At 50.4% G+C, this 26753-nt stretch overlaps 12 protein-coding genes across 12 annotated transcripts; 4 read left to right on the forward strand and 8 right to left on the reverse strand.

Annotated features, from left to right (window-relative positions):
• Nucleotides 1-307: 307 nt before the first annotated feature.
• Nucleotides 308-2011, reverse strand: UHO2_01120 (putative ELP3 - subunit of elongator/RNAPII holoenzyme with histone acetylase activity; the record flags this gene model as incomplete). The annotated part of the gene is made up of 1 exon (XM_041553588.1): nt 308-2011. The coding sequence occupies one exon, from the start codon at nt 2009-2011 to the stop codon at nt 308-310; it is 1704 nt and encodes a 567-aa protein (XP_041409522.1).
• Nucleotides 2012-3520: 1509 nt separating this feature from the next.
• Nucleotides 3521-4328, forward strand: UHO2_01121 (putative Glycine cleavage system H protein, mitochondrial precursor; the record flags this gene model as incomplete). Its single annotated transcript, XM_041553589.1, has 4 exons — nt 3521-3800; nt 3901-3923; nt 4039-4147; nt 4240-4328. The coding sequence occupies 4 exons, from the start codon at nt 3521-3523 to the stop codon at nt 4326-4328; spliced, it is 501 nt and encodes a 166-aa protein (XP_041409523.1).
• Nucleotides 4329-7569: 3241 nt separating this feature from the next.
• Nucleotides 7570-8682, forward strand: UHO2_01122 (uncharacterized protein; the record flags this gene model as incomplete). Its single annotated transcript, XM_041553590.1, has 1 exon — nt 7570-8682. The coding sequence occupies one exon, from the start codon at nt 7570-7572 to the stop codon at nt 8680-8682; it is 1113 nt and encodes a 370-aa protein (XP_041409524.1).
• Nucleotides 8683-9583: 901 nt separating this feature from the next.
• On the forward strand, nt 9584-11003 carry UHO2_01123 (uncharacterized protein; the record flags this gene model as incomplete). Its single annotated transcript, XM_041553591.1, has 2 exons — nt 9584-10806; nt 10901-11003. 2 exons carry the CDS (start codon nt 9584-9586, stop codon nt 11001-11003), a joined length of 1326 nt encoding a protein of 441 aa, XP_041409525.1.
• Nucleotides 11004-11272: 269 nt separating this feature from the next.
• Nucleotides 11273-12077, reverse strand: UHO2_01124 (uncharacterized protein; the record flags this gene model as incomplete). Its single annotated transcript, XM_041553592.1, has 2 exons — nt 11273-11410; nt 11502-12077. 2 exons carry the CDS (start codon nt 12075-12077, stop codon nt 11273-11275), a joined length of 714 nt encoding a protein of 237 aa, XP_041409526.1.
• A 327-nt stretch (nt 12078-12404) lies between these two features.
• On the reverse strand, nt 12405-15020 carry UHO2_01125 (uncharacterized protein; the record flags this gene model as incomplete). The annotated part of the gene is made up of 1 exon (XM_041553593.1): nt 12405-15020. One exon carries the CDS (start codon nt 15018-15020, stop codon nt 12405-12407), a length of 2616 nt encoding a protein of 871 aa, XP_041409527.1.
• Nucleotides 15021-15736: 716 nt separating this feature from the next.
• UHO2_01126 (uncharacterized protein) lies at nt 15737-16786 on the reverse strand (the record flags this gene model as incomplete). Its single annotated transcript, XM_041553594.1, has 1 exon — nt 15737-16786. The coding sequence occupies one exon, from the start codon at nt 16784-16786 to the stop codon at nt 15737-15739; it is 1050 nt and encodes a 349-aa protein (XP_041409528.1).
• Nucleotides 16787-17197: 411 nt separating this feature from the next.
• Nucleotides 17198-18037, reverse strand: UHO2_01127 (uncharacterized protein; the record flags this gene model as incomplete). The annotated part of the gene is made up of 1 exon (XM_041553595.1): nt 17198-18037. The coding sequence occupies one exon, from the start codon at nt 18035-18037 to the stop codon at nt 17198-17200; it is 840 nt and encodes a 279-aa protein (XP_041409529.1).
• Nucleotides 18038-18778: 741 nt separating this feature from the next.
• On the reverse strand, nt 18779-19999 carry UHO2_01128 (uncharacterized protein; the record flags this gene model as incomplete). The annotated part of the gene is made up of 3 exons (XM_041553596.1): nt 18779-19319; nt 19371-19741; nt 19763-19999. 3 exons carry the CDS (start codon nt 19997-19999, stop codon nt 18779-18781), a joined length of 1149 nt encoding a protein of 382 aa, XP_041409530.1.
• A 2009-nt stretch (nt 20000-22008) lies between these two features.
• On the reverse strand, nt 22009-22917 carry UHO2_01129 (uncharacterized protein; the record flags this gene model as incomplete). Its single annotated transcript, XM_041553597.1, has 1 exon — nt 22009-22917. The coding sequence occupies one exon, from the start codon at nt 22915-22917 to the stop codon at nt 22009-22011; it is 909 nt and encodes a 302-aa protein (XP_041409531.1).
• A 497-nt stretch (nt 22918-23414) lies between these two features.
• On the forward strand, nt 23415-24578 carry UHO2_01130 (uncharacterized protein; the record flags this gene model as incomplete). Its single annotated transcript, XM_041553598.1, has 1 exon — nt 23415-24578. One exon carries the CDS (start codon nt 23415-23417, stop codon nt 24576-24578), a length of 1164 nt encoding a protein of 387 aa, XP_041409532.1.
• A 73-nt stretch (nt 24579-24651) lies between these two features.
• On the reverse strand, nt 24652-26358 carry UHO2_01131 (uncharacterized protein; the record flags this gene model as incomplete). Its single annotated transcript, XM_041553599.1, has 1 exon — nt 24652-26358. One exon carries the CDS (start codon nt 26356-26358, stop codon nt 24652-24654), a length of 1707 nt encoding a protein of 568 aa, XP_041409533.1.
• Between the last annotated feature and the right edge of the window lie 395 nt (nt 26359-26753).

Raw genomic sequence — 26753 nt, forward strand, 5'->3', positions numbered from 1 at the left:
CATTGTGAAGCAGCATCACAACATGTTGGGTTGAATGAGCGACATTGAAAAGAGAGACTTGCTTCTCAGATAAGAGACAGGACCAATATCGACGACAGGTATGGGAGAGGCTTATGTCAGACGACATGCGAAGATGAGCGATTCAAAAATAAATAAATAAATGCAATGCAATGAGAAAGGCGTACAAATACAAATGAGTGTGGAAGGAATGCTTTGGTGTTGAACCGGAACCGCATCGCAATGAAAAGAAGGCACTTCTGATTCACAGAATTCGGGCCGAGCGTGGCTGGCAGGCGTCATGAGCAAATCAGAAGTAGAATCCCGAGTCCACAGCATCAAAGTCGGTGGCGGCATCATCCTGCTCCTCCTCATCGACGAGCATTTTGACCATGTACGGACCTTGCAACTCGTATCCCAATCTCCTGTAATAATCTCTGGTACCTACACCCGAGATGACAGCCAGCTTGTTCGACCCGTGCTCGTCCCTTGCAATACGTTCGGCCTGTTCCATGAGCAATGTTCCGAAGCCTTGATGTTGGAACTTTGTTGGGTCTCTCGAGTGAATCGGCACTGCACTGCCATAGGTATGTAGTTCTCTCACGATCGAGCACTGTCCGTGCTTTGTCAATTCGGGACGGTAAGTACCTGCGGCGGAACACTTTCGCAACCGAAGAAGTGCAATCAGGATATCCTTCTCTGGATCTTCGTAGGCGAGGAAAGACTCCCACCCTCGATTGGCGATATAGTCTCGGCGGATGAACTCTACCTCGTCCGGGCGGACCTTGGCATGAATCTCGTGCAGACCTACTTCTCGATAGCGAACATCACGACAGGTAACACCAAAATCGCGCATGCGCTCCAACGCAAGCTCTCGAAGGTTTCCATTCTCGACACCAGACGAGACGAGAGGCATGGGAATATCACGCTGCACACGGTAGACTCGAGTCCAAGGTGGAACGAGTGCAAGAATTCGAGCAACCAAGTCGACCAAGAAAGAAGGCGTATAGTTCTTGTATCGGCCTGTTCTCCAGAGCTCATAAAGACCAGTGCCGCGAATGACGAGAGTTGGGTAGAGCTTGAGACCGTCGGTGCGGAATGCAGGATTCTCGAAATACTCTTTGAACTGCTCCATGTCACGTTCGACACCGACGTTGGGGAGATCTGGCATCATGTGGGCGACGATCTTGTAGCCTGCATCTTTGGCGAGTTGGAAGGTCTCACAGACAGCCTTGACGGTGTGACCTCGGTTAGTGTCCCTCGCCACATCCTCGTATACGGACTGTACACCAATCTCGAGTCGTGTGCAGCCGTATCGAAGCATCTGTGAAAGGTGTGGTCGCAAGCAGTAGTCTGGGCGGGTCTCGATAGTGATACCGATACACTTTGTGAGCGCTCTTTCGGAGTACTTGACGGCTTCATCGACATCCTGACCGTTGAAGCCACTGAGAGCATTGTGAAGCTGGGCGACGAACTGGTTACGGTAGGTTTCGGAGAGAGACATGAAAGTACCACCCATGATAATGTATTCCACCTTGTCGACGCTGTGTCCCAGCTCTCTTAGCTGCTGTACTCGGTTCTTGGACTGTTCATAAGGATCGTATCGGGCTCGAATGGCTCGCATCGATGTGGGCTCGTATCCTGTGTATGACTGCGTACTGTATTCGAAATCCGAGTCGGGACCACCTGGACAGTAGACGCAGATGTTGCCGGTCAGAGCGATATGCGGGCAGCGATGAGGCTTGCACATGACCGCTACAACCGCAATACCAGAGGCACTTCGGACTGGCTTTGCCTTGAGTGCTGGCACGAGAACCTTCCGGTAAGCCTCGGGGATGGCAGCGATGATGTCGGTGAGACGAGGAACGCCATTGTAGCCATGTCGTTTGCAGGTGGTGGTGCGGATTTGGTTCAACGAAACTGAGGATGATCGGTCATGCGCATCGACGAGCTGTGCTGCAATATCGGCACAGACACGGAGCAAGAGCTCGGCCGTGTTGGAAGATGCGCCCATCTTGGGCCAGGCTCGGAGAAGGGCTTTCTGCTAGCGTAAACTCTGCGGCGATTCGTATCGAGGAGGAGCGATTGGGATCGAATGGCTTCCGATGCTGAGGTATCGCAAGTGTATTCGAGCAAGGTGCTGATGGCGGTTGCCAGATTGAGTTGAGCAAGGAGAAGTTGGCTGAGAAGCAGTTGGTTGAGAAGCAGTTAGCAGTTCATGTCACAGTCGCAAATCAAAAAAAGTTGGTCAGAAACTCGGCAGTCGGAACTGAACTTCTTCAAGACTTAACACTAGGCGAAAAACCTGCGAAACTACCATAAGGTGTTGAAAGGTTGGACTCTTATCGACGATTATCGGGCGATGTCAATTCAAGCACAGTGTTCAGGCTATTGAGCTGAACACTATACTATATTGACGTAAAGAGAGAACATAGCAGTAGTCTTGAGCTCTCCGCTAAACGTCTATATACAGTATTGATACATGAACTCAAGTGAGAGCATACCATCTAAAGGGGGTATCAAAGTTTTTGCGTTTTTAAAAACCCGGGTTTTTTCAAGAGCGCGTTTTTCAAAAAAACGCAAAAGCTTACATAAGCTCCGCAAAGGGGGAAAAAAAAAAAAAACCGCATTTTCAAAAACGCAGCTCAGGAGGCGTGTTTGCGAAAACGCGGTTTTTTTATCACTCCACATCTTCTCTCCTTTCCTCACTCTCGTTGCACTTTTGCTCACTCCCTCTTCCTTGCACTCATTCAACATGACCTCCTCCACTGATGATTCTCGTGACATCTCTGCAGAGTTGTTATGCCAGTCCACTACATGATCTGACAGGCACTCTCTCTTCTGCTGTTCAATACAACTCTTCTCACCACCATATGAAACATTACATTGAGTGCATTGTGTGAAGAGGAAAGCAAGATATAAGCAAGCAATGGGTGATAGCGACGAGAGCAGGACAAGTATCATATGCTCACTGTTAGGTTATGTCTCTTATCGGCTGTATAATTTATGTTTCATATGATTACTGTTAGGTTACACCTCCTTTCGGCCGTATGATTCATGCTTCCTATGCTTACTTTTAGGTTATGTATTTTATCGGCCGTATGATTTCATTGCGTTTTTGGAAACCCGCTTTTCCTTGGGGGGGGGGGTTCAAATTCCCTCCAAAAACGCGCTTTTCAAAAAACTCGTGTTTTTAAAATCGCAAAAACTTTGATACCCCCTTAAGGTCGAAGTGTGTCAACGTGCGGGACCCAGTTGTCCCCGATTGCTGCTATATCGGCTTTGCCTGATCTAGGATCAGATCTGGTTTCCCCGATTGCATTTTAGATCGATTTTGCCCGATCCTTCGTCACTTTAACTTGCTGCTGGATCGTCATCCTCAGCAAATCAGCGAATCAGCGAATCAGCGAAGGAAAGGGTCAATTGACTACGCACGTCCCACCTCTTGGCTTGCTTCATTCGGACCAACACCTTTGCTGACCTTCTCTCGACGACAAGCTCGAACAGCTTTCTGGAGGATACAATGCTCGCTGCCATTCGACCATGCGTCTCGCTTCTCGGCAGGTCCTCCGTTCGCCCCGCGGCACCCAAGCCCTTTGCGGGAGGCCTGTTAGGTGCTGGCTTCGCTTCCAGCGTCCGAATGAACGGTGTTCAGAAGCGATTCACTGAGGAGCACGAATGGGTTTCGTTCGACGATGCTACCAACATTGGCACTGTCGGCATCACCGATTACGCACAGAAGTCGCTTGGTGACGTCGTCTTCATCGAGCTGCCCGAGGCTGGCGCTCAGGTGAAGAAGGGAGGTGAGTAGCGTCATCGGGATCTTGGAGGTCTAGCTTGATAAGGACAGATGGACTCACTTGGCCTCTTGCGATACTTTTCGCTGGACGACATACGATACAGATGACATTGGGGCTGTTGAGTCGGTAAGTATGTGCAACCTCCTATCCGCTGCAGCGACAGAGCATACGATGAGCACACAGGACACAGCAAGCATACTGACCTCGAGCTTATCTTTCCACTGAGGGTTTTATCCCATAGGTAAAGGCCGCTTCCGACATCTATGCACCTGTTTCCGGTCAGATCGAGGCTGTCAACGAGAAGCTCAACAGCGAGCCCAGTTTGCTGAACAAGCAGCCCGAGAGCGACGGTAAGTGACCGAGATCGAGGCTAGATTGAAGAAGACGATCAAGCTGGCTCACGTTTCACATTGCCTTTATCTGCCCTGCTCTGTCGATACAGGCTGGTTGTGCCAGATCAAGCTCTCGAATCCTGCCGATTTCGAGACTCTTCTCACAGCCGAGGCCTACCAGAAGATCTGCGAGAACTAAGCTTTGCTCGCCAGCCTGACTCGTTTCCTCGCTGCCATGTAACGCCTGCGCCCTTTTAACCACCGCACACACATCGCGATAACAAATTTTGGATCGTGCCGATCATAATTCAATCCGAGCGGCTGTTGCTTCTTTCTGAGTCGAGTAGCAGCATCTGAACCCGAAGATTGCCCTTGCTCCGTGGATTGCATCGTGTCGGACAGTTGAGCATCCGGTCTATTAAGGATTGCTGAATACAATGGCGGTAGCGTGGAAATCAAGTGTGCAAGCACTGGAGCAGGACGAGGCATGTTTACCGTCGCCCCTATGATGACAGCAGTGGCGCTTTGGTTTCCGAGTTTGCTTTGACCACCAGTCGATGTCAGAGCTCATGTGATCAGTCTCGGAGGCAGGCTGGGATGTATGGAAGGATCAAGGGATAGCAATACAAACGACGACGTCAACGCCAGAAGGCACAGACTAGATCCGACTCTTAGGGTCGCCATGATCGCTGAGCAAGGTTAGCGTAAGGAAATCAGGTGCAAGGGACAAGTAAGAGTCTAGCGCCATGTCGGTATGGGCTAGCGGTGGCAGAGAATGAAATCGCAATTGCCGAACTCGATGGCATCGATTCTAGGTTGGGACGGAAAGATGAAAAAGCTTGATAGACATGTCAAAGGCCTCACTTGTGCACGCTCGCCAGACTCTTTCTCCCTCTTTGGCGGATTGCGCTTCGGAAGTGGACGCGGAACAAGGCTAAATTCAGTCCTTGCTTTGCACTCTTCTAGACTCGACAAGCGGAGTCAATGCCGAACATGGCCAATGCCTCAGGCTGCCAATGTGAAAGTTCTGCCAAGGACTGGGTGGAAGCTTGGATAATGAAAAGAGATGGTCCCGATCCTTGCTTCTGCTTTCCTGTGATCGAATTGTGATACATGACAGCCTCTCGGCACCATCCCGAAGCGCAATTGCTGCGGACCAAGGACTGAGGTGTGATGAGATGGGATGGTCAGGGTCCAAGTCTGCCTGTGCTGTGCCGGAGTTGGAGGGAAACAAACCGTTCTTGACGAAGCCAAGCAGCCGACAAGGGGGATTATGAGTTGGATCGTGATAGAAGAGAAAACGCCCTGCACTTTCCTACCCTAAATTCTTTGCCGCTGGGCTTGAACTTTCTTGAAAATGAAAATAATAATAATAATAATAATAATAATAATAATAATAATAATAATAATAATAATAATAATAATAATAATAATAATAATAATAATAATAATCATTATTATTATTATTATTATTATTATTTATTTATTTATTTATTTATTTATTTAAATAAAAAGAGTTGCCTTGACATGGCTTTTGTTCCATTTCTTTTATCGGTTGTTGATTGTTAGTGGCGATAGCTGGCAGCAATTCTGTCCTGAATGTGTGACTTTTCGCAAATTTCGCAAATTTTCGGTGGTTGCTACAGTCCAGTCTGACTTTTTCTTTTTTTTTTTTTCTTTTTTTTTGTCCTCTGTGCATTTGCAAGCGTTGCAGCGGCGGCGTTTGTTCGGTGGAAAGAGATCCGCTGATTTGCTGTACAAAGCAAGTGATGCTGGGTTGAGCACTTCTTTTGCAACATACGCCAACCCGTATTGAGATCCGGACAACCGAGCATCGAGTAGTGAAAAGTGGCTGAATGTCAAGTATTAGGCATTACCAAATACCAAAGTGGGGTGGGAAAAGGGGTTGAAGAGTAGGTTGCAATGGAACAGCTAACCCAATCACTACCAGTCAACGCAAAGCGAGCGGCTAGCAACCAAGCAGCAAGCTCATAGACTTGATTGTGAATGTGAATGTGATTCTCTTGTCGTGCTTCCAAGCAGGCGAAATCAAAAAGAGTTCGGTAGAAGATGAAGTCAAGCCTAAACTCTCCCTTGAACGCCTCCTGACAGAAGAAGCCACTTGCGTAATAGCCGACCGAGGCGAAGAACAAAGCGACATGAGAATGAGAGCCTCAACCTTGCTTGACTTGGCAAGCGAATCACGATTGACGGGCAATCAACGCGTTCTGACAGACATACGGTCGGGACCTTTTTCCTCCCCCCTTCCTTTTCCTCTTTCCTTCTCCTGTCCGGTCGCCCAAATGGCTCTCGATTCTCGATTTGTGTTTTTTTTTTTTTTTTTTTTTCCTTTCTTTTCTTTTCTTTTTTTTCTTTTCTTTTTTTGAATAAATAAATAAAAAATGAAATCTGTGCCACACTCTCTCTCCCTCTCCCTCTCTCCCTCTCTCCCTCGCTCTTCCTCGTGCAGTTGGCTTGTGACCGTGCTAGCACGATCCGTTCTCTTCATGCCCTTCCCTTCATGCCCTTCCCTTCATGCCCTTCCCTTCCCTTGTGCTGTCATTGGGCCCTTGCTGCAGCCGAGCATAATGAAGACCATCGTTTGCTTTCTCTCGCTTTGCGTGCCCTGCATCTGAGCTCTCTCCTTCTTCCTCTTGTCTTGGCAATTGTGACTTGTGGCCTCAGCTGACAGCCATTGTGACAACTGCAGCAGCTCTCGAAAAGGGGATTTTCTCTTTCTTTTTTCTGGCACTTGCACTTGCCATCGTTCAAAGCCCACTCAACATGTCAGACCAGCTCTCTGGTCCTTCGAGCTCATCTGCCCTTCATTCGGCGACTTGACACGCTTGCTGCACCTATCTGTATGAGATGGGAACGACAACGACGCCTTTGCTCGGTTACGGTTGCTCCTACCCCGTTGCTCCTCCTCCCGTTCAACGCCCAACCGCCCATCCCTCCGTCCATCCTTCCGTCCATCATCGCCAACTCCAACCTTCACTTGACAAGCGGAAAAGAATAAGAAAAAAAAAAAAAAAAAAAAAAAAAAGCAACCCCTTCTTCGCCTCTGCTTGCCGACTCTTCACGCTCGCGTTCTCACTTTGGCAGCAGCAGTAGCAGCAGCCAGCACACAGACATCTCGAGCCTCGCCCTCGACGACAAGCAACTCATATATATACATCCTCGCCTCCTACTCGCTTTTCTTTCACCACGATCCCAACCCGTGCGTCCTCTTTTCATCTTGGCTCGCTCGACACGCTTGGAAACCCCTTTCCCATCTATCTCTGTCTTCCCATCACTCTTGCTGCTCAGGTTGCTTCCGCCATACACGCTCGTTGCCCTCCTGGTTCCCTTGTGCCATCTCGTCTCGGTTTCTTCACACTCAAACCGCCTCTACAGCCGCCCGCTAGGCCTGCTTTGATAGCAGTGCAAACACATTCAACATGGCGGACCTCATGACCAGGTTCCCCGCCATGGATCTTTCACTCGGCTGCATGTACATCGGTGTCATGCTCAACGTCTGGCTCTATGGTTTCTCCATCGTCCAGGCCTACATCTACTACGTCCACTTCAAGACTGACAAGCCCTTCATGAGGTACTTTGTCCTTTTCCTTGTCGTCGCCGATACCGCCAATGCTATCTTTGATCAGGTGTTTATGTACCAGTATCTCGTCTCCAACTTTGGCAATCTCACCTACGCAGCTAAGAGTAACCGATCCTTCGCTGCTGATCCCGTCACGACCGGTGTCATCGCCTTTTCTACTCAGCTCTTCTTTGCTTGGCGTGTATACAAGCTCATGCACTCCAAGATCATGCCCGCTTTGATCAGCGTCGGTGCGCTCGTCTCGCTCCTTAGCGCCATTGGTACTACCATTGGTGTCGAGATTGTCCTCTACTTCAACGAGTTCCACAAGTTCCAGGTGGTCGTCATCTTGTGGCTTGGTTTTGCTGCGCTTACCGACGTTCTCATCACTGGCTCGCTCGTCTTCACCCTCAACAAATCCCGTACCGGTTTCGCCGCCACCGACGACGTTATCACCAAGCTGATCCGAATGACTCTTCAGACCGGTGCCTTTACCACCCTCTTTGCCACCATCGATCTCATTCTTTTCCTTGCTTCCACCTCTACTCTCCACCTCGTCTTTAACTTGCCCCTCGCCAAGCTCTACGTCAACTCGTTGCTTTCCACCCTCAACGCCCGTGTCACCATTGGCTCGGCAGCTCAGCAGTATACCATGGAAGGCTCGCTCAGCGACAACGCTCGTCGTGGCATGTCAACTCACACCAAGCGATCCAACTTCTTCCGCTCCGGTGGAAACAACCAGCCCACCACCATCCGAACACAGGCATCACACCACGACCATGTCGAGCACGGTCTCGCTCTCGGCGAATACAACAGCCGAGACAACTTCGCGACTGGTATTCACATCAAGACCATCGAAGAGACATTCGAGGAGCGACACGAGGGTGATGACATGCCAGCTTTCGATTCGAGCTCGCACAACGATTCGCTTCCCGTGCTCGAGAAGAGCCGTGGTGACCAGGACTCGCTCTGAGTCTCGTAGCCAAGACAAGAACAGAAAGAAAAAAAAAGCACAGCGTTCGCGCGGTCGCATCAGTTTGTTCGCTTCTTCCTCTCGTTCTTTTATACTCATGAAAAGAGACAGCATACCCTCTTATCAGCATGCATCCCGACCTAGGAGTTCTGGAGCTGCTTGATATGTCATTTCTCTCATCTCATTAGTCGCATTTCGCATCATCTTTGTCCTGTCGCAGAGTACGAAAAGTGTGTCACCGTTTGGTTTCTTAGGTTTTATCTTGTGTCAATGATCAAAACGGTGGTGCTCACATGCACCTCAGCAGAATCAGTCTGACAGATGGTGCATATTGCTCGTGTGAATGTGCTTTCCTTACCTTTGCTGCAGTCAGTGCGTCGGCAACCAAGATAGCCGATCTCACCTTGTTCGATTTGTCAGTCTGTTCAATCGGGATCAAAATCAAGATTGGGATCAAGATCAAGATCAAGATTGGGATCGGGATCGGGATCGGGATCGACGAATTTATCAAAAGACGAGATGAAGAAATGTGCATGATTATCGCATCGCTCCTTTGAGCCGGTGACGGCCAAAGTGGAATTGCAACAGTCAGAACGTGGTGGAGCGGCTGACACAATTCAAGCTGTCTGTTGCACCTCTTGCTCCTCGCCCCCATCTCTTCTAGGATCGCCTTTCCTCTTCTCTCGAAACAGCCATAGCACAAAGGGACAAGTATACAGGCGCTCTATCACAGAACAACGATACTACACAGAACAACGATATTGCACTGGTTTCATCTTTTCAGGCAGCTTCTGCTTAGGACGAACAGGTTCAAACAAGCCGCTCAACGTTGGTCAAGCCAAGGCAGCATAAGCCGACTGGTCGCATTGAGATTGATAGTACAAAAAAGCAGGAGCGTGTGATGGTAGGATCCGGTTGCAACCACTATGGTTGCCCCTGTCGCTCATCAGATACTCAAGCACAAGCTGGTCCATCACGGCATCGCTCCTCCTCACCTTCTCCCGCTCCAAGGCATACCCGTTCATACCCAATCCACTCACCTACCGAACCCGCCTCCTCCACCTCTATTTACAAATCCGCCACAGACTATGCCCGCTCCCTCCAATGGACGAAACAAGAAACCGACGACTTCCTTCTTCGCAATCGCACTCTCGTCACCGCCGGAACAGCCTCACTCGTTTCCACCGCTGCCTCGTTCCCCTTTGACTCTGTCAAATCTCGCCTGCAGGTCCGCGACTATCCATCCATCTGGGCGTGTGCCAAATCAGTCGTACGCGAAGAAGGCGTTCGAGGATTCTTCCGTGGCGTAACGATCCCTCTCATCACCATCTCTTTCGTTCGCACCTCTTCCTTTTCCATCTATTACAACACCAAAGCGCATCTTCATCGTCAAAACATCTTTTCCGACTCTTCCCGACTTGTTCACACAGCGCTATCCGGTACTGCAGGCGGAGCAACAAGTGGAATCATCATCTCCTGCGGTTCTGCACCTTTCGAGTTAGTTAAAGTGCAAAGGCAACTCGAATATCTCATTGCTGTACAGAAAGGTTTGATTAAGAAACAACCCACTACTGAAGGGGCAGCACAAGGTCGAGCGAGAGGCGCAGTGTTTGTTCCGCAATCTGGCTTTCAAGCAGCAGCCAACATCTACCGCAACTTTGGCGGATTGAAAGGTTTCTATATGGGTTTCCCTCTTCATATCGCTCGAGATACTTTCGGTACAGCTCTCTACTTTGGATTTTACGATAGCATTCGAGCACTCGTAACACGTCACTCAAAGAATGATTCCAGTAGCCGTGCACCTTGCTTGTACGGCATTCCAGGACCCGTGGTTTCGTTTTTATCCGGTTCATCAGCAGGAATTTTATCTTGGTTCATAGTCTATCCCGTAGATTTAATCAAGACCAAGGTGCAGAGGGATGCGCTGGCAGGGAATCCAAAGCTGTTTTCAGGTTGGCAGGTGTTTCTGCATATGATCAAGGAACGCCCGCCAATACAGGCAGATGTCAACACCAAGGAGGGGGTAGGGGGGAACAAGAGGATGCTCAAGACAGATACGTTTTTAGCGAGGTTCTTGAGGTTATATCGTGGCTTGGGGGTTAGCGCTTTGAGGAGTTTCATTTCGTAAGTGTCCGCCGCTGCCGGCAGTTTGGCAAGTTAGATATGTGTATGACTGATCTACTGACTCCTCTAATCATTTCTGATGGTGGGTTTGCAGACACGGTTTGACATGGACTCTTATCGAATCGATTTCGGGCAAGATCACCCAACGTACGGGTCAAGCGGTCTCCTATGCTCCAGACAGTCGGAAAGAGAACTGAAAGCCAAACCACCCAACCACATTCATCGTGATCTCCTTCCATTGCATCTTTCATACGTGTGCAAACGTGAAATTGACCCGACCTCAAAGAGGCGCAACTTTCGCGTTCGCCTGCATTTCACATCCCCACTCGCCGATCCGCTTTGTGTGCTTTCAGTGTGCGCCTTACAATGTGCTTCGAGACGCAAATCATGACATGAGATCTCCAGCATGAGGCTCCAGTGCTGACTTTTGCAAAGATGGTTTATGGATTTCCCTGCAAAGTGCTTCTTACTGTTGACCAGAAAGAAGCTTGTCCAACTCGTCTGGTGTGTATCTCTTCTTCGCTGTTGGTTCGGCGGGGATCAAGATGGCTGCAACTTTCCTACCTTCTTCGGAAAGCATGTTGAAAGTCGAAGCTGCATCGTGCTATTTCATTGAGCGCCAAAAAACAATGTCAGTAATCTTTCTCTCGCTCTCTCTTTGCCTCGTAACATTGCAGTGGGATGTGTATACTTACAGTACTCTGAACATCCAACTGAATACCCAAGCCTGCAATCCACTCCCTTACCGGTCCAGGAGGAGGTAAAACTCTCTTTCCCGTCCCGAACAAAATAATCTCTGGTCTTTCATCCACCAACTCAAACACCTTGAACACATCACCCACCTTCCTGGTCACTTTCAACTTGCTCCCCGCCTCTACAGATTGATCTATCCAATCTTCCCAGCCTATTCCCGATGGGACTGCGTAATCTTGATTAAGTGGCGGATGGTCGAATAAAAACACGTGATTGTTCAAGATGACAATCGCTTCGCAAACCACAAGACCATCAGTGAGAGTTAGGGAGGTAGGAGAAGTGGAGCTGATCGAGATCGTCGTTGAAGAGTCGGAGGATTGAAGGATGTTGAAAAAGTCATCGTAAACAGTACGATGTTGACCTGTATTGTATTTTCCACCTGCATCGTTGGACGGGTAAAGGCGCCAGTGCGACATCGAAAATAATGCCGTGCGAGCTTGAACAACACGAGGAAAAGCTCGTAGAGTTGGCAGCCAACAAGTCCTTAGCCTGCCCAGTGTCTGCATTGCTGTCATCATTGTCGGGAAAGATTTATCCCAAAGCAAACGAGCGTGGTGGACGATGTGAAAGGAGAAAGTTGCTCTCAATCAGCAAGCAAGAATGCAGAATGTCGAGTAATATCCAACCATCTGCTAATCCAAATCCGGTCACGTGCCAGTATTGCATCCTAAATGTCCATCTTTCCTCACTCTACTTAGCATCTTCTCAACCATCTTCTTGTTGCTCAAACCCTCATGGACTCTATCACACGCATCCAACACAGACCACACAAACCAGCCTTGAAACGCAAGCGCATCAAACTATCACTTGCAAGACCATCCTCACGACGCTTCTTATTTCAAGATTCAACTCACACCCGCGCTTTTCCTCTCATGACACTTACTATGCCTACGCACTTGATCGGGCCTACTAAACCTCTTACCACACTGTGGGCAGTGGAACGGTTTATCTCCCGTATGGATCCTTGCATGTTTCGTCAAATTGCTACTTTCCGCAAACGCCTTTCCACACCCTGGGAAACTACACAGGAAGGGTTTACTACCTGTATGCATCCTTTTGTGGATTGTCAATGATCCTGCTACACTAAAACCTTTTCCGCAACCTGGATGATCGCAGACATATGGTTTTTCCAGTGTGTGTGTTCGCATGTGTTGCGCCAGGGTATTTTGTTCCGAGAATCTCTTCCCACATTCTGCGCACTTGAAAGGTCGATCGCCAGTATGCGTCTGAATGTGTCGCAACACCTTCTGTTTTTGGCTGAATTTTTGTCCCGAGGCATGACGAGCACAGCCAAGCCAACGACATTCATATTCGCCTTTACCGCATCCAACATGTGCGCTTTCGATGTGCCCTGTGAGCGCAGAATAAGAGTCGAATGAGGAGGAACAGTTTTCCCATCTGCAAAAGAGAGGTTCGGTGGCGGAGGAGGAGGAGGTGGTGGTGGTGGTGCTGGTGGTGGTGCTGGTTGCTTCGCTGTTCTTCCGCTTCTTGCTGGTCCAGGAGGGGATGGTTTCCGTTGAAGGAGAAACAAGCGTTACTGCGCTACTATGGTAAGCTGAGGATGTGCGTGCGTTAAGATGCTGATTACCAGACTTGAGCAAGAATGGTCTGGTAAAATGTTGCCCCAGATGATCGTGCAAAAGATGCTGCAGGATAGCAAGTGAGATCTTATCGTTCTGACCTTGAACGCCTGCACCGTCGTGCTTCCATACCTCGGGCGCAGTTGTTGGAGTTAAGATCGCATCCAACACCAACTTTTCGGGCAGAGGGACTTGATGACAGTCTTTCCAGAGACACTCCAAGCTATTACTAGCTTCTGTTGTGCCCTGCTGCAAACCGGTAGGCATGTGCTGCAACTGCATTGATTCGTGTTCCGTTTCTTGTAGGAAAGACTTCTCTGCCGGGGTGTCCACTGTTTCCGCAGCCGCTGTGGCAGCGTTTTTGCGCGCGAGATGCGAGTGATTGACGTGAGCAACGAGCTCCTCAACAGTCCAGAACCTTTGGTTGCAGCCACCCCACTGACACTGTTGTGGTCTTGCATCTCCCTGTTGACCGTTGTGACCGTTGTGATGGTTCAAAGTGGACTGCACCGCATTTGTCTGATGCGTATATGAGCTAGGCATCCAATGCGAATGCGGAGCGCTCGTCTCACAGATCTCCGAATTACAGAGCGTCATGGCAGGCGGCAAACACCCACGATGACTACTATGCAAATGGGGCTGTTCGAACATGCAATCATTCCAAGACTGTAGCCCTGGAAAGATGTCTTTGAACGACACTGCGCCCGATGGATCGAATGAAGAAGTGTCACTGCTATGATACTTATCCTTGCTCTGACTCGACGTTGAATGCATAACAGCAGAAGACCACGAGAAAGAGGAAGTTGCAGGCGATGCAATGCCAGGCTGAGGTGTGGCAATGGTAGATACAGTAGAGGCACGGGAGTGGGGGTCGTCTCGATAATGACCGCCGCTGGTGATGATGCTTGACGATGGTGTGTCGGATAGCGGTGGCTGTGTGTGGTGCGAGTGATGCTGGTGATGCTGGTGATAGTGTGGTTGGAGAGATGAACCGTGCTGGTGCTGGATATGATGCTGATGGGAAGAGTGCGCAGCAGGACTGAGCTGCTGCTGTTCAGCTGGCAAAGGATGTGGTGCACCAGTATTGCAAGCATAAGCCGTCGATCCTTGCCCGCCCATGCAGCACTGTTCTACCGTCGGCGGCATAGAGCAACAACACAAGTCCAACAGCTCCTGGAAGCTACTGTACAGCTGACCTCCCTCTGCTGCATTGACCGAGGTGATAGAGCCACTACACTGGCGGCACTCGTTGTGCTGTGAGCGATGAGAATGTGCTTTTGCATGTGCTTGCGAGTCTGTGTGTGACGTTGGCGGTACCACACAATCACAAATGGTCGCAACTTTCGCTTTGAGCCTGGGTGAAAGCTCGGACTGGTCGCACGCTTCATCAGTGCAGCAAGTCGCCGCGATGGTCGGTAGAGCAAGAGTCATCGACGATGCTGAGCAATGCGCTTGCGAGCATGGCGAGCTGGGCACATCAGGACAAGTGTTGCCATCACAGCAGGCGACAGCGGTGGAGCAGACGACGGCACTAGTAGACGAAGTGGCCGCTGCACAGGTGGGCTCGGTGCAAGCGCTGGAGATGTGATGGATGTCAGAGCAGGGCGAAGCAGGTGCTGATGCTGGACAGTCCAGGCAGTCGGATCCAGTGCAATGAACAGGCATGACCGAATAGTCGGCATCGCAGCAGATGACATCGACGCATGGTGTTGGCGGCAGGTGCGACAGTTTGGAGGGCTTGGATCGAAGCGGTGTCGACGCCTGCGTTGCTGGCGATCTTGGAGATGCCTTGGCGCAAGTTGGAGGCCCCATGAAAAGTGCAGTCACCGAAGGCGATCGAACTTGAGGTGAGCACAACGCGCCTTCCGTCGAGGCTGCCATGATGGAAGATAAGAGAAAGTCGAGCCGCCAATCAGTCCTTCAGAAAGCTGGCATCGAGGGAGTGAAGATGATGATGATGAAGCAAGAAGAAACCAAGTTGAGACGATATTTCTGACAAAAGATGGCGTAGCGAGCAAGACGGCCAACTATGCGAAAATGAGTCGTTTGGGATGAGCGAATAGAGCTTGACTATGATGCTGACCGGCAAGCGAGCAGAAGGGGAGGAGCGACGGCGGAAAGCCTGTGCAGCTAGAGTGGCCTTGGCTGTCGCTGCTGCGGTGTCAGAGGCGATGGTGTCAGAGGCGGTTGGTGTCAGAGGCGGTTGGTGGAAGAGAGAACAGAGAATCAAAGATACGGCAAAAGTGTGTACCTTCGCGGTTATACAGAGAAGCCTGTCGCTGGACGCTGATAATCGCTTTCCGCCGTTGGAAGAGATTTGCAATCATTCATTCGCGCGAAAGAAAGGCTATCTGCTTGGCCCACCTTGACAAGTCTGCTGTTGTCGATGTTGTTCTTCCTCAGCGGTTCATCCTCATATTCGGGCAAGTCTCAGCAGAGCGATGATCATTGACGTTCAGTACACTGTGTACGCTGTCATGTCTTGGAAATGGCTGGAAGGGCGTGTTTTTGTTTATGATATCTACAGATAGTGGTGTGAGTGCGTGACTGTCGGATGGTAGTGTCGTGTGATCGCACCTTTTTGGGCGCTGTGCCGATCAGATAAGGTCCCAAAGCGGGTCATCGCTGCGAATACCCTCCTTGCGCGTTGATCCAGTTGGCAATGGCTTTGGCGCAGAGGCGGAAGCGAAGGTGTATCCCTCCAACGCATTGTCAATAGCTTGCTGCGGGTATGGCTGTGCCGGTGCGACTGGTGCAGCCTGCTGACGTGCGGAGCGCGAAGACAAAGCGAGACCGCCAATGATAAGCGAACGGAGAGCGTTTGCCGACAATGGCTCAGCTGGAGCAGACTTAGCAGGTGCACCGCTTGAAGCACCACCCTTAGGAGCAGCTTGCGAAGGACCAAGAACAGCAATCCCACCCTTGGGCTCCTTGAATGAGCCAGTGGGTGTCTTAGCCTTGCCAAGGAAAGCAAGGACGTCACCCTTGGTGATCATACCGCGAACTCCGGTTCCTTTGATTTTGCTCTCAGCGTCTTGAATGTTGTTTTCGGCAATCAATCGCTGCACAGAGGGGAAGAGGGGGCCTTTGAAGTGGTGATGTGCGTTCGAGCTGGAAGCGCCAGGTGTGGAAGGCGCTGCAGAGCCGGTCGAGGCTGCAGTCTGGGTGGAGGGTTCTGGTGCAGACTTGTCCGAGGTCTGTCTCGATTTGTCGGAAGCATCTGTAGAGGAGGGAGCGGGAGCATCATCTTTGGGTGTCTCGACGTTGGAGATGTCGTCTCCTTCTTCAGCGAGCATAGCGATGGTCTTGCCGACTTGCACATCCTTGCTTCCATCCTGAACGATGATCTTGGCGAGAATACCGTCATCTTGCGCCTCGACATCCATGGTCGCCTTGTCGGTTTCGATCTCGAGCAACACATCTCCCGCAGAGAAAGCCTGACCCTCCTTAACCTTCCATGCTGCAATACCACCGGAAGTCATGGTGGGAGACATGGCAGGCATGGTAAACTTGCTGATCGCCTGCTGAACCGATGAAGTGGAGAGTGCTCGAGCAGCCATAACCGAACGCGAGCTGGAATCCCAAGTCGAAGCGGAGGCAGCCAATAGCCGCGAAGCAGGCATGAGAAGGCTGCGTGATGCCGACATCTTTGTGGTCGCCGTAACAATGATAGGATTGGCGGCGATGGTGGTGATGGTGGTGATGATGACGGTCAAGTGAGACGAGAAGCAAGTAACAGAAACGTGCATCTTACCGAGACACGCAACTCCGATTCTCAGTTGCGAGAATTTGAGCGACACTTTGGCCGTGCGCTCAAGAATATTAATCCAATTTTTACTCAAGGAAAAGCGCAAAACTCCACCCCAACCAAAAATTAGTTGAAGTTTTCGTATGATTGATGATGGTGCTAAATACAGATGCGAGTCAAGGATTTTCAGATTTTCACTACTTGCACATGCTCGGTGCATGCACACACACACTGCTGCATCCTCTATTCCACAAGCCCTTTTACTCGGCCATGAATACTACCTCTATGCTTTGTGTGGCTTTTATCTACTTCAACTCCCCCCCTCAACAGCATATGTACTCTGTTCATTGTGCTGTTGCTGTTTGACACATCCTCCATACTTCAGTACTGTTGCATAGCTTGGGGGTCCCATACCATGCACCGCTGGTATTTGCAGATGTAGCCTGGAATGTGCTTGTTGCATTGCCTGCCTTCCAATGGGCTTGGTTAGCATGTCTGCTAAGTTCCATGTTGTGTCCATGTACTTAATCTGCACCTTTCCTTCTTGGATGTTGTTGTGAATGAAGTGATACTTGGTGTCAATGTGTTTGAGCTTCCAGTGCTGTGCTGGGTCCTTACTCACCTGTATGCAACCAGTGTTATCTGAGTAGACCATCGGGGTCCCTGTAGCAATGCCAATTGAGCATAGCAATTGCTTGAGGAAAAGTACCTTGCATGTTGCCTCTGTGGCAGCAATGAATTCTGCCTTGACAGCAGACAATGATACACATTTTTGTGTTGCTGACTTCCAGGCTACTGGGTTCCCATACACCAACGCCACTGACCCTGAGGTGCTCTTTCTCTGTATGGTGGCATCACTTGCCCAGTTTGCATCACTGTGCACAACCAGTGGCTCTTGCAGTTCACTTGCTCTGTAGACCAATCCCACCTCCTTTGTGCTTTCGAGGTAGCATAAGACCCATTGGGCCACCTGATAATGTTCCTGTGATGGTTCTTGCATGTGTCTGGCGAGAACTCCTACAGTGAGACTAAGATCAGGCCAGGTGCTGTTGGCAACCCAGAGTAGCTTGCCAATAATCACTGGATACTCCTTTTGTTGCACTGTGCTTGCAACAAGGGTTCCCTCCAGTATACTCTGCATTGGAACCATGGTTGGCTTTGTATGTTTGTCCAGGTGCTTTGCCAGCACTTGATCAATGTACCCTGACTGACTGATTGTCATGGTGCACTTTGCACAGTCTCAACTAATTTTGATGCCTAAGAAGTGAGAGACCTTGCCACTATCTTCCATCTTCCATTTCTGGCTGATCTGCTTCTTGATCTTTAGCACTGTCTCCAGTTGTGGTGCTATGACTAATGTATCATCAACATAAATGACCACAATAGCCATATCTTCACCCTGTCCCTTAATGTAGATGCAGGGAGTGCACTCTACCTGGAAGAATCCCATGCATCGCAAAACCCTGTCAAACTCCTGGTTCCATTCTTGACCAGACTGCTTTAGGCCATATAGGCCCTTGACCACTTTGTATACCTGTCTGGGTGCTACTCCTGATCCCTCCAGTGGTTTCATATAGATCACTTCTTTTAACCTGGAGTTTAAGTAGGCCATTGTGATATCCAGTGCATGCACCTCCCAGTCATTCTGTACTGCTAGCACTAGGATAGCTCTGATTGCTCCAAGGGGTGCTACTGGGGAGAAGGTTTCCTGGTAGTCGATTCCCTCTCTCTGTGTGAAACCCCTTGCAACCAGTCATGCCTTGTGCTTTATGGGCATGCCATCAGCATCAAGCTTTAGCCAGAGCACAACCTTAGAGTCCACAAGTGGTACTCCTGGCAGATGTTTCACCACCTCCCAAGTCCCCATTGCCTCGAGTCCTTCCAGCTCTTTTCATATTGCCTCCTTCCAGAGCTGGGCATCCTCACCATTCATTGCCTCTCCAAGTGTTGGGTCCAGGTTCAGCACCACTGTGTTGGCAGCACCTACTGTGCTGTCCATGGTTGGCAGGAGGTCCTCCACCATGGCCTCCAATCTGGTCTCCTCCTCCACTGTGGTTGGTGCAGCACCCTCCTCCTCAACTCCCATGGGCTTGCATGCCTCCTGCTGGCAATCACTCCATCCTTTGTCTTCATGGAACATTGCTGAGTTGCTCCATTGAATTGACATGGGCTGGTCCAGGTTGCAGAACTTCCATGCTTTGTGCTCATCATCATACCCAATCATGATGGCTGGCTTTGCTCTAGCCCTGTACTTGCCTTGCTGGTCCTTCCATTGAACATGGACCCATGCCAGGCACCTGAAAACTCGCAGCTGTTGGGCCAGTTTGTGCACAGTGGTTCCATAAAAGGCCTCATGGGGAATGGTCTTGGTGGCTGATGGGGTGAGGTTCATCATGTGTGCTGCTGCTGTGATTGCATATGGCCACAACTCTCTGGGGCAAGCTCAACCAATGAGCATCGAGTGCATCTTTTCTTGGACTGACCTGATCACTCTCTCTGCCCATCCATTTTGGACACTGATCCCCAGGACACTCTTTTGCCACTTGAAACCCTCTTGAGTTTGCCAGTCTTCGGCTGCTATGCTGCACCATTCTCCTCCATTGTCACTGTGGAGCATTTTGAGTTTCCTGTCCATTGCCTGTTCCATCCTGGCTATCCACCTCCTCAGCGCCATGAGTGCAGCACTCTTGGTGCAGAGTGGTTCCACATAGATCAGAGAGGAGAAGTCATCCACAGCAACTAGTGCATAGTGGTAGTTGGCATGACCTTTGAAATCTGTCATCAGGTCTATGTGTACCAGCTCTAATGGTGCTTCCATTCTTTCTGACTCTGATTGGCCCATCCATGCTCGAGTCTGTTTTCCTTGGCTACACACATTACAGTGCTTCAACTCATGTCCCATTTCCTCATTGGTACCTAGGTAATGAGCCCAGATTTGTTTCATTTTGTCTTGTCCTGGGTGTCTGAACCTCTCATGCCATAGGTAGCTGTCTTGATGCTTTGTGTCCTTATTGCCCTCTGGGGCATTATCTAGTTTTCCTGTGTTCTGGTTGTCCTCTGGGACATTGTCGAGTGTCTCTTCCAACTCCAGGGCTAGTGCCTTTCCCTGCATTTTGAACTGCCCTTTTCTTCTGTTCCTCTTGTATTGTATTTGTGTGCTGTCATTTTGCCTAATGATGGTTCCAAACTCATTGAAAGTTACCTGTGCACCATTCTCGATCAAACCTTGTACTGATAATAAATTAGAATTAAGTTTCAGCACATAGAGCACATCCAATAGTTGAATGGTTACATCACCAACCCAAAGGGAGGCATCTCCTATGGCCTTCACTTGAAGCCTTTCATTTCCAGCCATACAGACCTGACCATCCTTGCTCATCAAGGTGAGTAGCATTCTTTCATCATTCACCATGTGGTGCATTGCACCTGAATCAATGATCCAGGTGTCTGATGTTGGTTGCTTATCTCTGCTGATCACTAGGAGGGTGCACCCGAGTTCCTACTGACTTGCTTCTTGTGCTGGATTGGTGGTGGGTCTGTCCATACTCAGTGCAGAGTTGTTGTTGGTGTTCATGCAGTTGCGAGCAATGTGATTAGGTCCTCCACAAGCATAGCACTTTGGAGGGGCCAAGGGGTTGCGAGGATCGTGCCTGCCCCTGGGTCCTTGCTCTGCCTGGTCCGTGCTTGTGGCAACCCTTGCTGCTCCTCTAATACAGCCAGTGACCTCACCATCCTGTTGCTTCTTTGCTAATGCATGGTAGGCTTCATCATACTTACAATCTGGTTTGGCTGTCTTGAAGGCATCAACAGAGTTGGCATAGAACCAATCTTGTGCTGTGCAGTGGTATAGGGTGGATTTCTTGAGGTCCTCGTCAAGTCATTTCCCAAGTTGTGCAGTGTCATTCCAGATGGAGTCCAGTTCCTTGCCTAGCCTGACAACATCATGATTGTACAGACATACAGTATGGATGTGGTCCTGCAGGCCCACTCATTTTACTGCACCATTTAACGTTAGCACCTTCTTGAGCTTAGCATATAGTGTACTACCAAGTTGGACATGTTCATCCACACCCCTAACAGTGTATGTATCAATGCAGCTCTCTGGACTGTGATTGCAAGAGGCATGGATAAGACCTACAAGTGCCTTGTCCAAGTCCTTGTCATACCCCTTGCTTCCCAGTGCTATCTCACCATACAGGATTTCCTTCGCATTGCATACTCATTGCAGACAGTTGATGAAAGTAGGCTCCCAGGTGTGCCAGTTGCTATTGCTAAGTTTCTTAATATGGGCAATTGAGCTTGAGACATCCTTGGGGATCTTTTCCATCTCTCCTCATGGGGTTTGATTGCTAATGGTGACAAGACCCATTGCCCACACTATTGCTTCCTCTGCCATCAGTGCCAGGTTTGCTAACTGTAAGATTCTAACTACCTGCATGAGCCAACCCTCCTCTTGACCATTGCCTGCAGCTGTGGCCGCTTGATCATCATCTCTCTCATCCCTTCCAGTCTGCCCTGCTCTTGTCACTGGTGGCATTATGCTAAGCATCGGACACTTGATGTGTTGAATGTTGTGGGTTTGAGCCCCATGTTGGGAGCCAGTTGAAGTTTTTGTATGATTGATGATGGTGCTAAATACAGATGCAAGTCAAGGATTTTCAGATTTTCACTACTTGCACATGCTCAGCATGCATGTGCACGCACTGCTGTGCCCTCTATTCCCCAAGCCCTTTTACTCGGCCGTGAATACTACCTCTATGCTTTGTGCGGCTTTTATCTACTTCAACTAAATTTGGCCGTTGCAGCTAGGAAGAAACAGGAAAAAGGGAAAAAAAATAGGGAAAAGGAAGAAATAGGGAAAAGGAAGCGAGGGTCTTGTGAGCGTGGGTCTCGAGCGAAATGTTGGGAGCCTAGCCGCGCCCGATGCCCGATGCCCGATGCCCGATGCCGAGATTGACTGGATGCAAGATTCAGAGGATGTTAGGTTCGGCTCTGTGGCTCGGATCTTGCCGTTCGAGGAGATGCCCTTTTACCATGTGATGCTAACTCATGCACACAAACACGAGATGGCAATTGAAGAGCAAGCATTGCATTACAGTTGCCGATTGACGAGGAGAAGCATCACTCGTCCTTCTTAGACTTCTTCGGAGACTTTTCACCCTCCGTCTTAGCCTTGCGCTTTTTCTGCTTCTTGTCACTCTCCTCGTCTGCTACCGTTTGGCTTGCTGCATCAGCTGTTGCTGCATCGCTGTTGCTACGAGTACCAGGAGGCTTAAAGTTGCCCTTTAACAAGTGCCAAGGCTGTTGCGGTAGCTTCTTCTCCTCGAACCTGTTACTTGTCTCCTTAGGCTTCTCTGCCTTGTTCGTCTCGGCAGGACTAGCAATTGACAAATGCAAACATCTTTCCACCTTCACCGGTGCCAATACGAGCTTCCCTGCCTCCTTCCCATCCGCCGCAGGCACCAATAGCTTCAAACTCTCTAGTTCCGACGCAGCACCTTGTCCAACAGCTACACTTGCATCTTCCTTTCCCTTGGCGCCTACTGCGCTTTCTGATGCCATTGCAATCAGTTGTGAGTCTGCGGTGTTGGACTGTGACTTTTTACCTTTACCTTTGAGAGCGGAGGGGACCGAAGTGTAGAAGTTGTACGTGTCGACGATGCTGGATGATGTTGTGCGTACGCTGATCGCGCCTAGTGGTTTGACAGCCGCTTTGAGATCGGAGGTGTCGCGAGGGATGTCGATTACTACACCATCGAGCTGAGATGGTGAGAGACCGGCTGGGATACGGACTGCCCAGAGCTGTTGACCCTTGCCAGCAGATAGCTTCTTTTCCAGCAAGGGCGAGCAAGAGGAGAAGGAAACCGCTTCGAAGCCTCGAGGTGGTCGGTAGCCAATCTTGGAAAGGTTGCGCGAAGCTGCAAGCTTTGTGGTGGAAACAGATGCGGTTTGAGCTTCGACGGAAGAGGAGCCGCTAGAGCTGGACGAGGAGCAGCTTGACTCCGAGTCGGATCGTGATCCTTTCGACATCTTGCGCGAGAGTAATTTGGTGCTAATTGTGGGGTCGTCGCTCCTCGAGAGCCCGTGAAAGTATGTTCAAGGTCGCGCTTGCGATGATGAGCAAATCGATAGCATGGTGACTGGAGGCAGGGTTGAGAAGTGTTGACCTTGACAGCGCCAAAATGACAGCTTTGAGCGTTCGGCAGCCTTTTCTTCCAAAAACCAAACAAAACCAAAAAAAAAATAAAAAATCCAAAGACACGCATGTCCAGAAGGTTACAGAGTCAGGATTACGTAATTCAGGAACTCTCCTCCACTTTTGTGTCTCTCGATATGCTGGATGCTCGCACGTCCTTCTCTCGGCCATAAAGTTGGCTGGAAAGGTGTTGAAAGCGGCGACCGCAACAGAGAGTTGTCAGAAGCTTCTTGCCTAACCCCGTCCCTTTGCTTGGCGTTACTTGCATCCATACTACCATCGACCTCCTCATCACAGCGTGACTCGTTCAGGCTAACACATGTCCGCAGCCATGGACCTCATTTCATCAGCATTCGACAAGCTCGGTATATCGATACCAGACACCAAAACCCTCTCCCTCCTCGGCACACTCGTCTGTATCGTTCTCACTGCACCTCTCGCGGTCATGTTCCACTTCTCCGCTCGTCCACGGATCCAAGGCATTAAAATCTACCAAGAGCGGGTCCTCATCCTCGGTGCATCCAACGAGCGTGGTGTCGGTGAAGCTCTCGCCCTCCAATACGCTCGTCGAGGATGTCGCGATCTAATCCTCGTCGGACGCAATCTCGAAGGCCTCGAAGCTGTCCGAAAGCGGTGCATCGCCCAAGCAGCCGAAGGAGAAGAATACGACATGTCAGACGAAGCACCTGGAGACGAGGCTAAACTCAAACACGAATCTCGCATCCACTGCATCGTTGCCGACTGCTCCAAAGCAGAAGACGTCGACAAGCTAAGCAAGCAAGTCTCAGCCAAGTTCAAAGGTCTTGATACCTTGCACATCTGTTTTGGCGTCTCTGCACTCCTACCTTTGCTTGGCGTGGCAGGTGTCGATCCGATCAGGCCGACAGAGAAGCAAGATCTAACCAAAGTTTTCCCGGACGCATCGGGCTTACTGGCTGTACAACAAGCCGTTAGCAGTGCTTCGAAGGTAAATGTTGCAGGAACAGCAATCTGTCTAGCTGCATTTCTACCTATGCTTCAGACCACATCCTCGTTCCCAGCGGTCGTTCTTATGTCTTCGGCAGCAGCTCTCTTTGCAACCCCAACCAGATCGGTGTATGCAGCAACAAAGTCAGCTCAACTCTCACTCTTCCGTTCAGTTGCTATCGAAGCTCAAGCTCACGCTGACAAGTCTGCCAAGAAGGACTCAGGCTCGGGCAAGAGGAGGAACAAAGTTCGCTTCCTCTCCATCTGCCCTGGGACTATTGCTACTTCGTTCCGTCACTCTGCAGTCGACCTCGACTCAAGCAAGGCGGCAATGCCACAGGATCTAGCTTGGGTGAAGGGAGAGAAGATGCTCACATCCGCAGATGTAGCAGAGAAGACTATCTTTGCAGTCGATCGGTATACGGAGGGCACCATTACTCTGCCTCCATTCTACGCTTTTGCGACCTGGCTGGACAAAATCTTCCCTAGCTTTATCGCTAAACAGGCTCGGAAGAAGTATGCCTACTAGACACCTCCCGCCACTGATAGAGCCAATCAATTTGTATCGGATGAAAGTTGTTGCTGCAACAGAGTCAGTGTGACTATCGCTCATCAGCAGGCTCTTGTTCATCTGCACCCGAGATACCTGCTAAGCTCGTAGCAAAGTCTCTCTTGCCCGCCCGCTTCGATCCTCCTGAGAGATCACTGAGCGTCCGTAATGTCCTCGAGAACAGCCGGGTAAACGCGATATCCCACTGTCCAATAGCATCAGAGAGGCTGAAATTGATAGATCCCATTTCGGAGCGGCTCATCCTTGCACCTGCTTCGGAGGCGTCTGCGTCTGTATCAGCCTCTGCTGCTGTCGCTCTTGGACGCTTGCTCGGAAGTCCATCAGCTCGAGGCTGCTCCTCTGGATCTGCTGGCTCCATCTCTCCATCGGGAGAGTCTTCTCGCTTCCTCTTATCATGCGCCTCGTTCGAAGTGACCGCTTCCACAGTACCCAACACGGACGCTCCTAGTGTCTGATCAGAGTCGCCTCCAGTCGCAGCTGGCGCCTCTTGATCATCCTCGTCGTCCTCATCAGGATCAAGTTTGCTCTCGAACAAATCTTGATAATGCCTGTGCTCTTCCGTGTCTTGTTCCGCATCATACCCCTCTTCTTTGACCTCTTCTGCTTCGCCGCCAATCTCGACGTCTTCAAAATCAGCTTCCTCTCCACCATCCTCCCGCGCCTCACCCGCAGTACCAGGGTGAGACTTGATACCGAATACGCCCTGCACGGTGTTGTCGTTCGGCTCTCGTTCCGGATCGAGCTCGTCCATGATCGGCGGCGGTGGAGCATCCAATTCGGTCCGCATCCAGGAGAAGAGCTTCTCGCGGGAGGAGATGGCAATGTTGCGTAATCGGACTTGATCTGTGACGCCGACTGTTCTGTTTCCTCGTCCGCCGTGGATTGGTAGACTCTCCCTTGGAGTGTTATGTGTTGTATTGGAACCCCAGTGAAAGCGGCCGTCGATGGCTGGAGACGGAACGAGACTGCTTGTTGAATGTACTATGCGTGGGTGGTAAGGCAGATGAGACTGTTGGCCATCGCTCGATCGGGCGTCGGTAGCAGCTTCGGGTGTGTCTGGGAACGCTCTTCTTGCATTACTAAGCGCAACAGGTAGGTTGATAAGGTTACCTCTCAACACAGCCGCCCATATACGATCGAGCAGATCGATAGTCTGAAGAGCGAGGTTGAGCTGTTTTGTGCGAGATGCTATTTGATGTTGTCTTTCCTCTTCTTGGTCTTGGTCTTCTTCGCCATCCGACTGGGTAGCTTCATTGTCCGCTGCGCCTCCTCCATTGCGCGTGCTATCCTGGCCAGCCGCCTGTTGAGCCTCCTTTTTCTTCCTCAAGCTCCGCTCAGCCTGGATCTCCATCGCCAAACGATACCCAGTAACTCCATCGCACAAATCCGTGGAACACCTCAAGAGATAGCTAATCAACAAATTCGTACTCGCACTTCCATACGGCGGCACATGAGCCAGCACACCAAGCAACCTCATCCATTCCGCCAAGTAGCTCGAAAGTGTATGCAGCGACGACGAGGGATGGAATCTTTTCCTGTAGCCTCGAGTGATGTCTTGGAGTACGCCATCGAGGAAGGTTCGTAGCTTGCCTTCTTGTTTGCTCGTCAGTTGTTTTGGCGTCGCAACCGAATCAGCGTTCGAGGTGGTTGCATTGGTGGTTTGCTGTAGCTGAGATCTTGAGGGCTCATCGAACACGGTCGAGAGATCATCGATGATGAAGCCGCCACCGGATTGCATCTTGAGAGTGAGGTGCCGTGTTGTGGCGAAGGGCAAGGGGATGAAGATGACTGTGGTAGTACGAGATCAAGGTCCGTGCAAGCCTGGACAATGCGCTGCTGCTTTTTCGCCTCGACTCTCTCTTGGCCTCATTGCGCTGCTGCTCAGTCGTCCTCCTGCCGTCACTTAGATCCGCGTATCGCCCTCGAGAACAACAAAAGCGTCCTCTCTACATGGCAAGGTTCTTGCGCAGCGTCAACGTTTGACAGCCCTTCAGACTACACAAGAATGTCGAGCGCCGAGCCTTTTGCTTTCATCTCTTGCTTCTCCCAATCTCAAATCCAAGGCTTCGATCTCACAATGATGGCCAGCATCAGCATCAGCATCAGCATCACTCGCACTATCCACCAACTCTC

The sequence above is a fragment of the Ustilago hordei genome (assembly GCF_900519145.1).
Source record: "Ustilago hordei strain Uho2 genome assembly, contig: UHO2_contig_02, whole genome shotgun sequence".
NCBI lineage: Eukaryota > Fungi > Basidiomycota > Ustilaginomycetes > Ustilaginales > Ustilaginaceae > Ustilago > Ustilago hordei.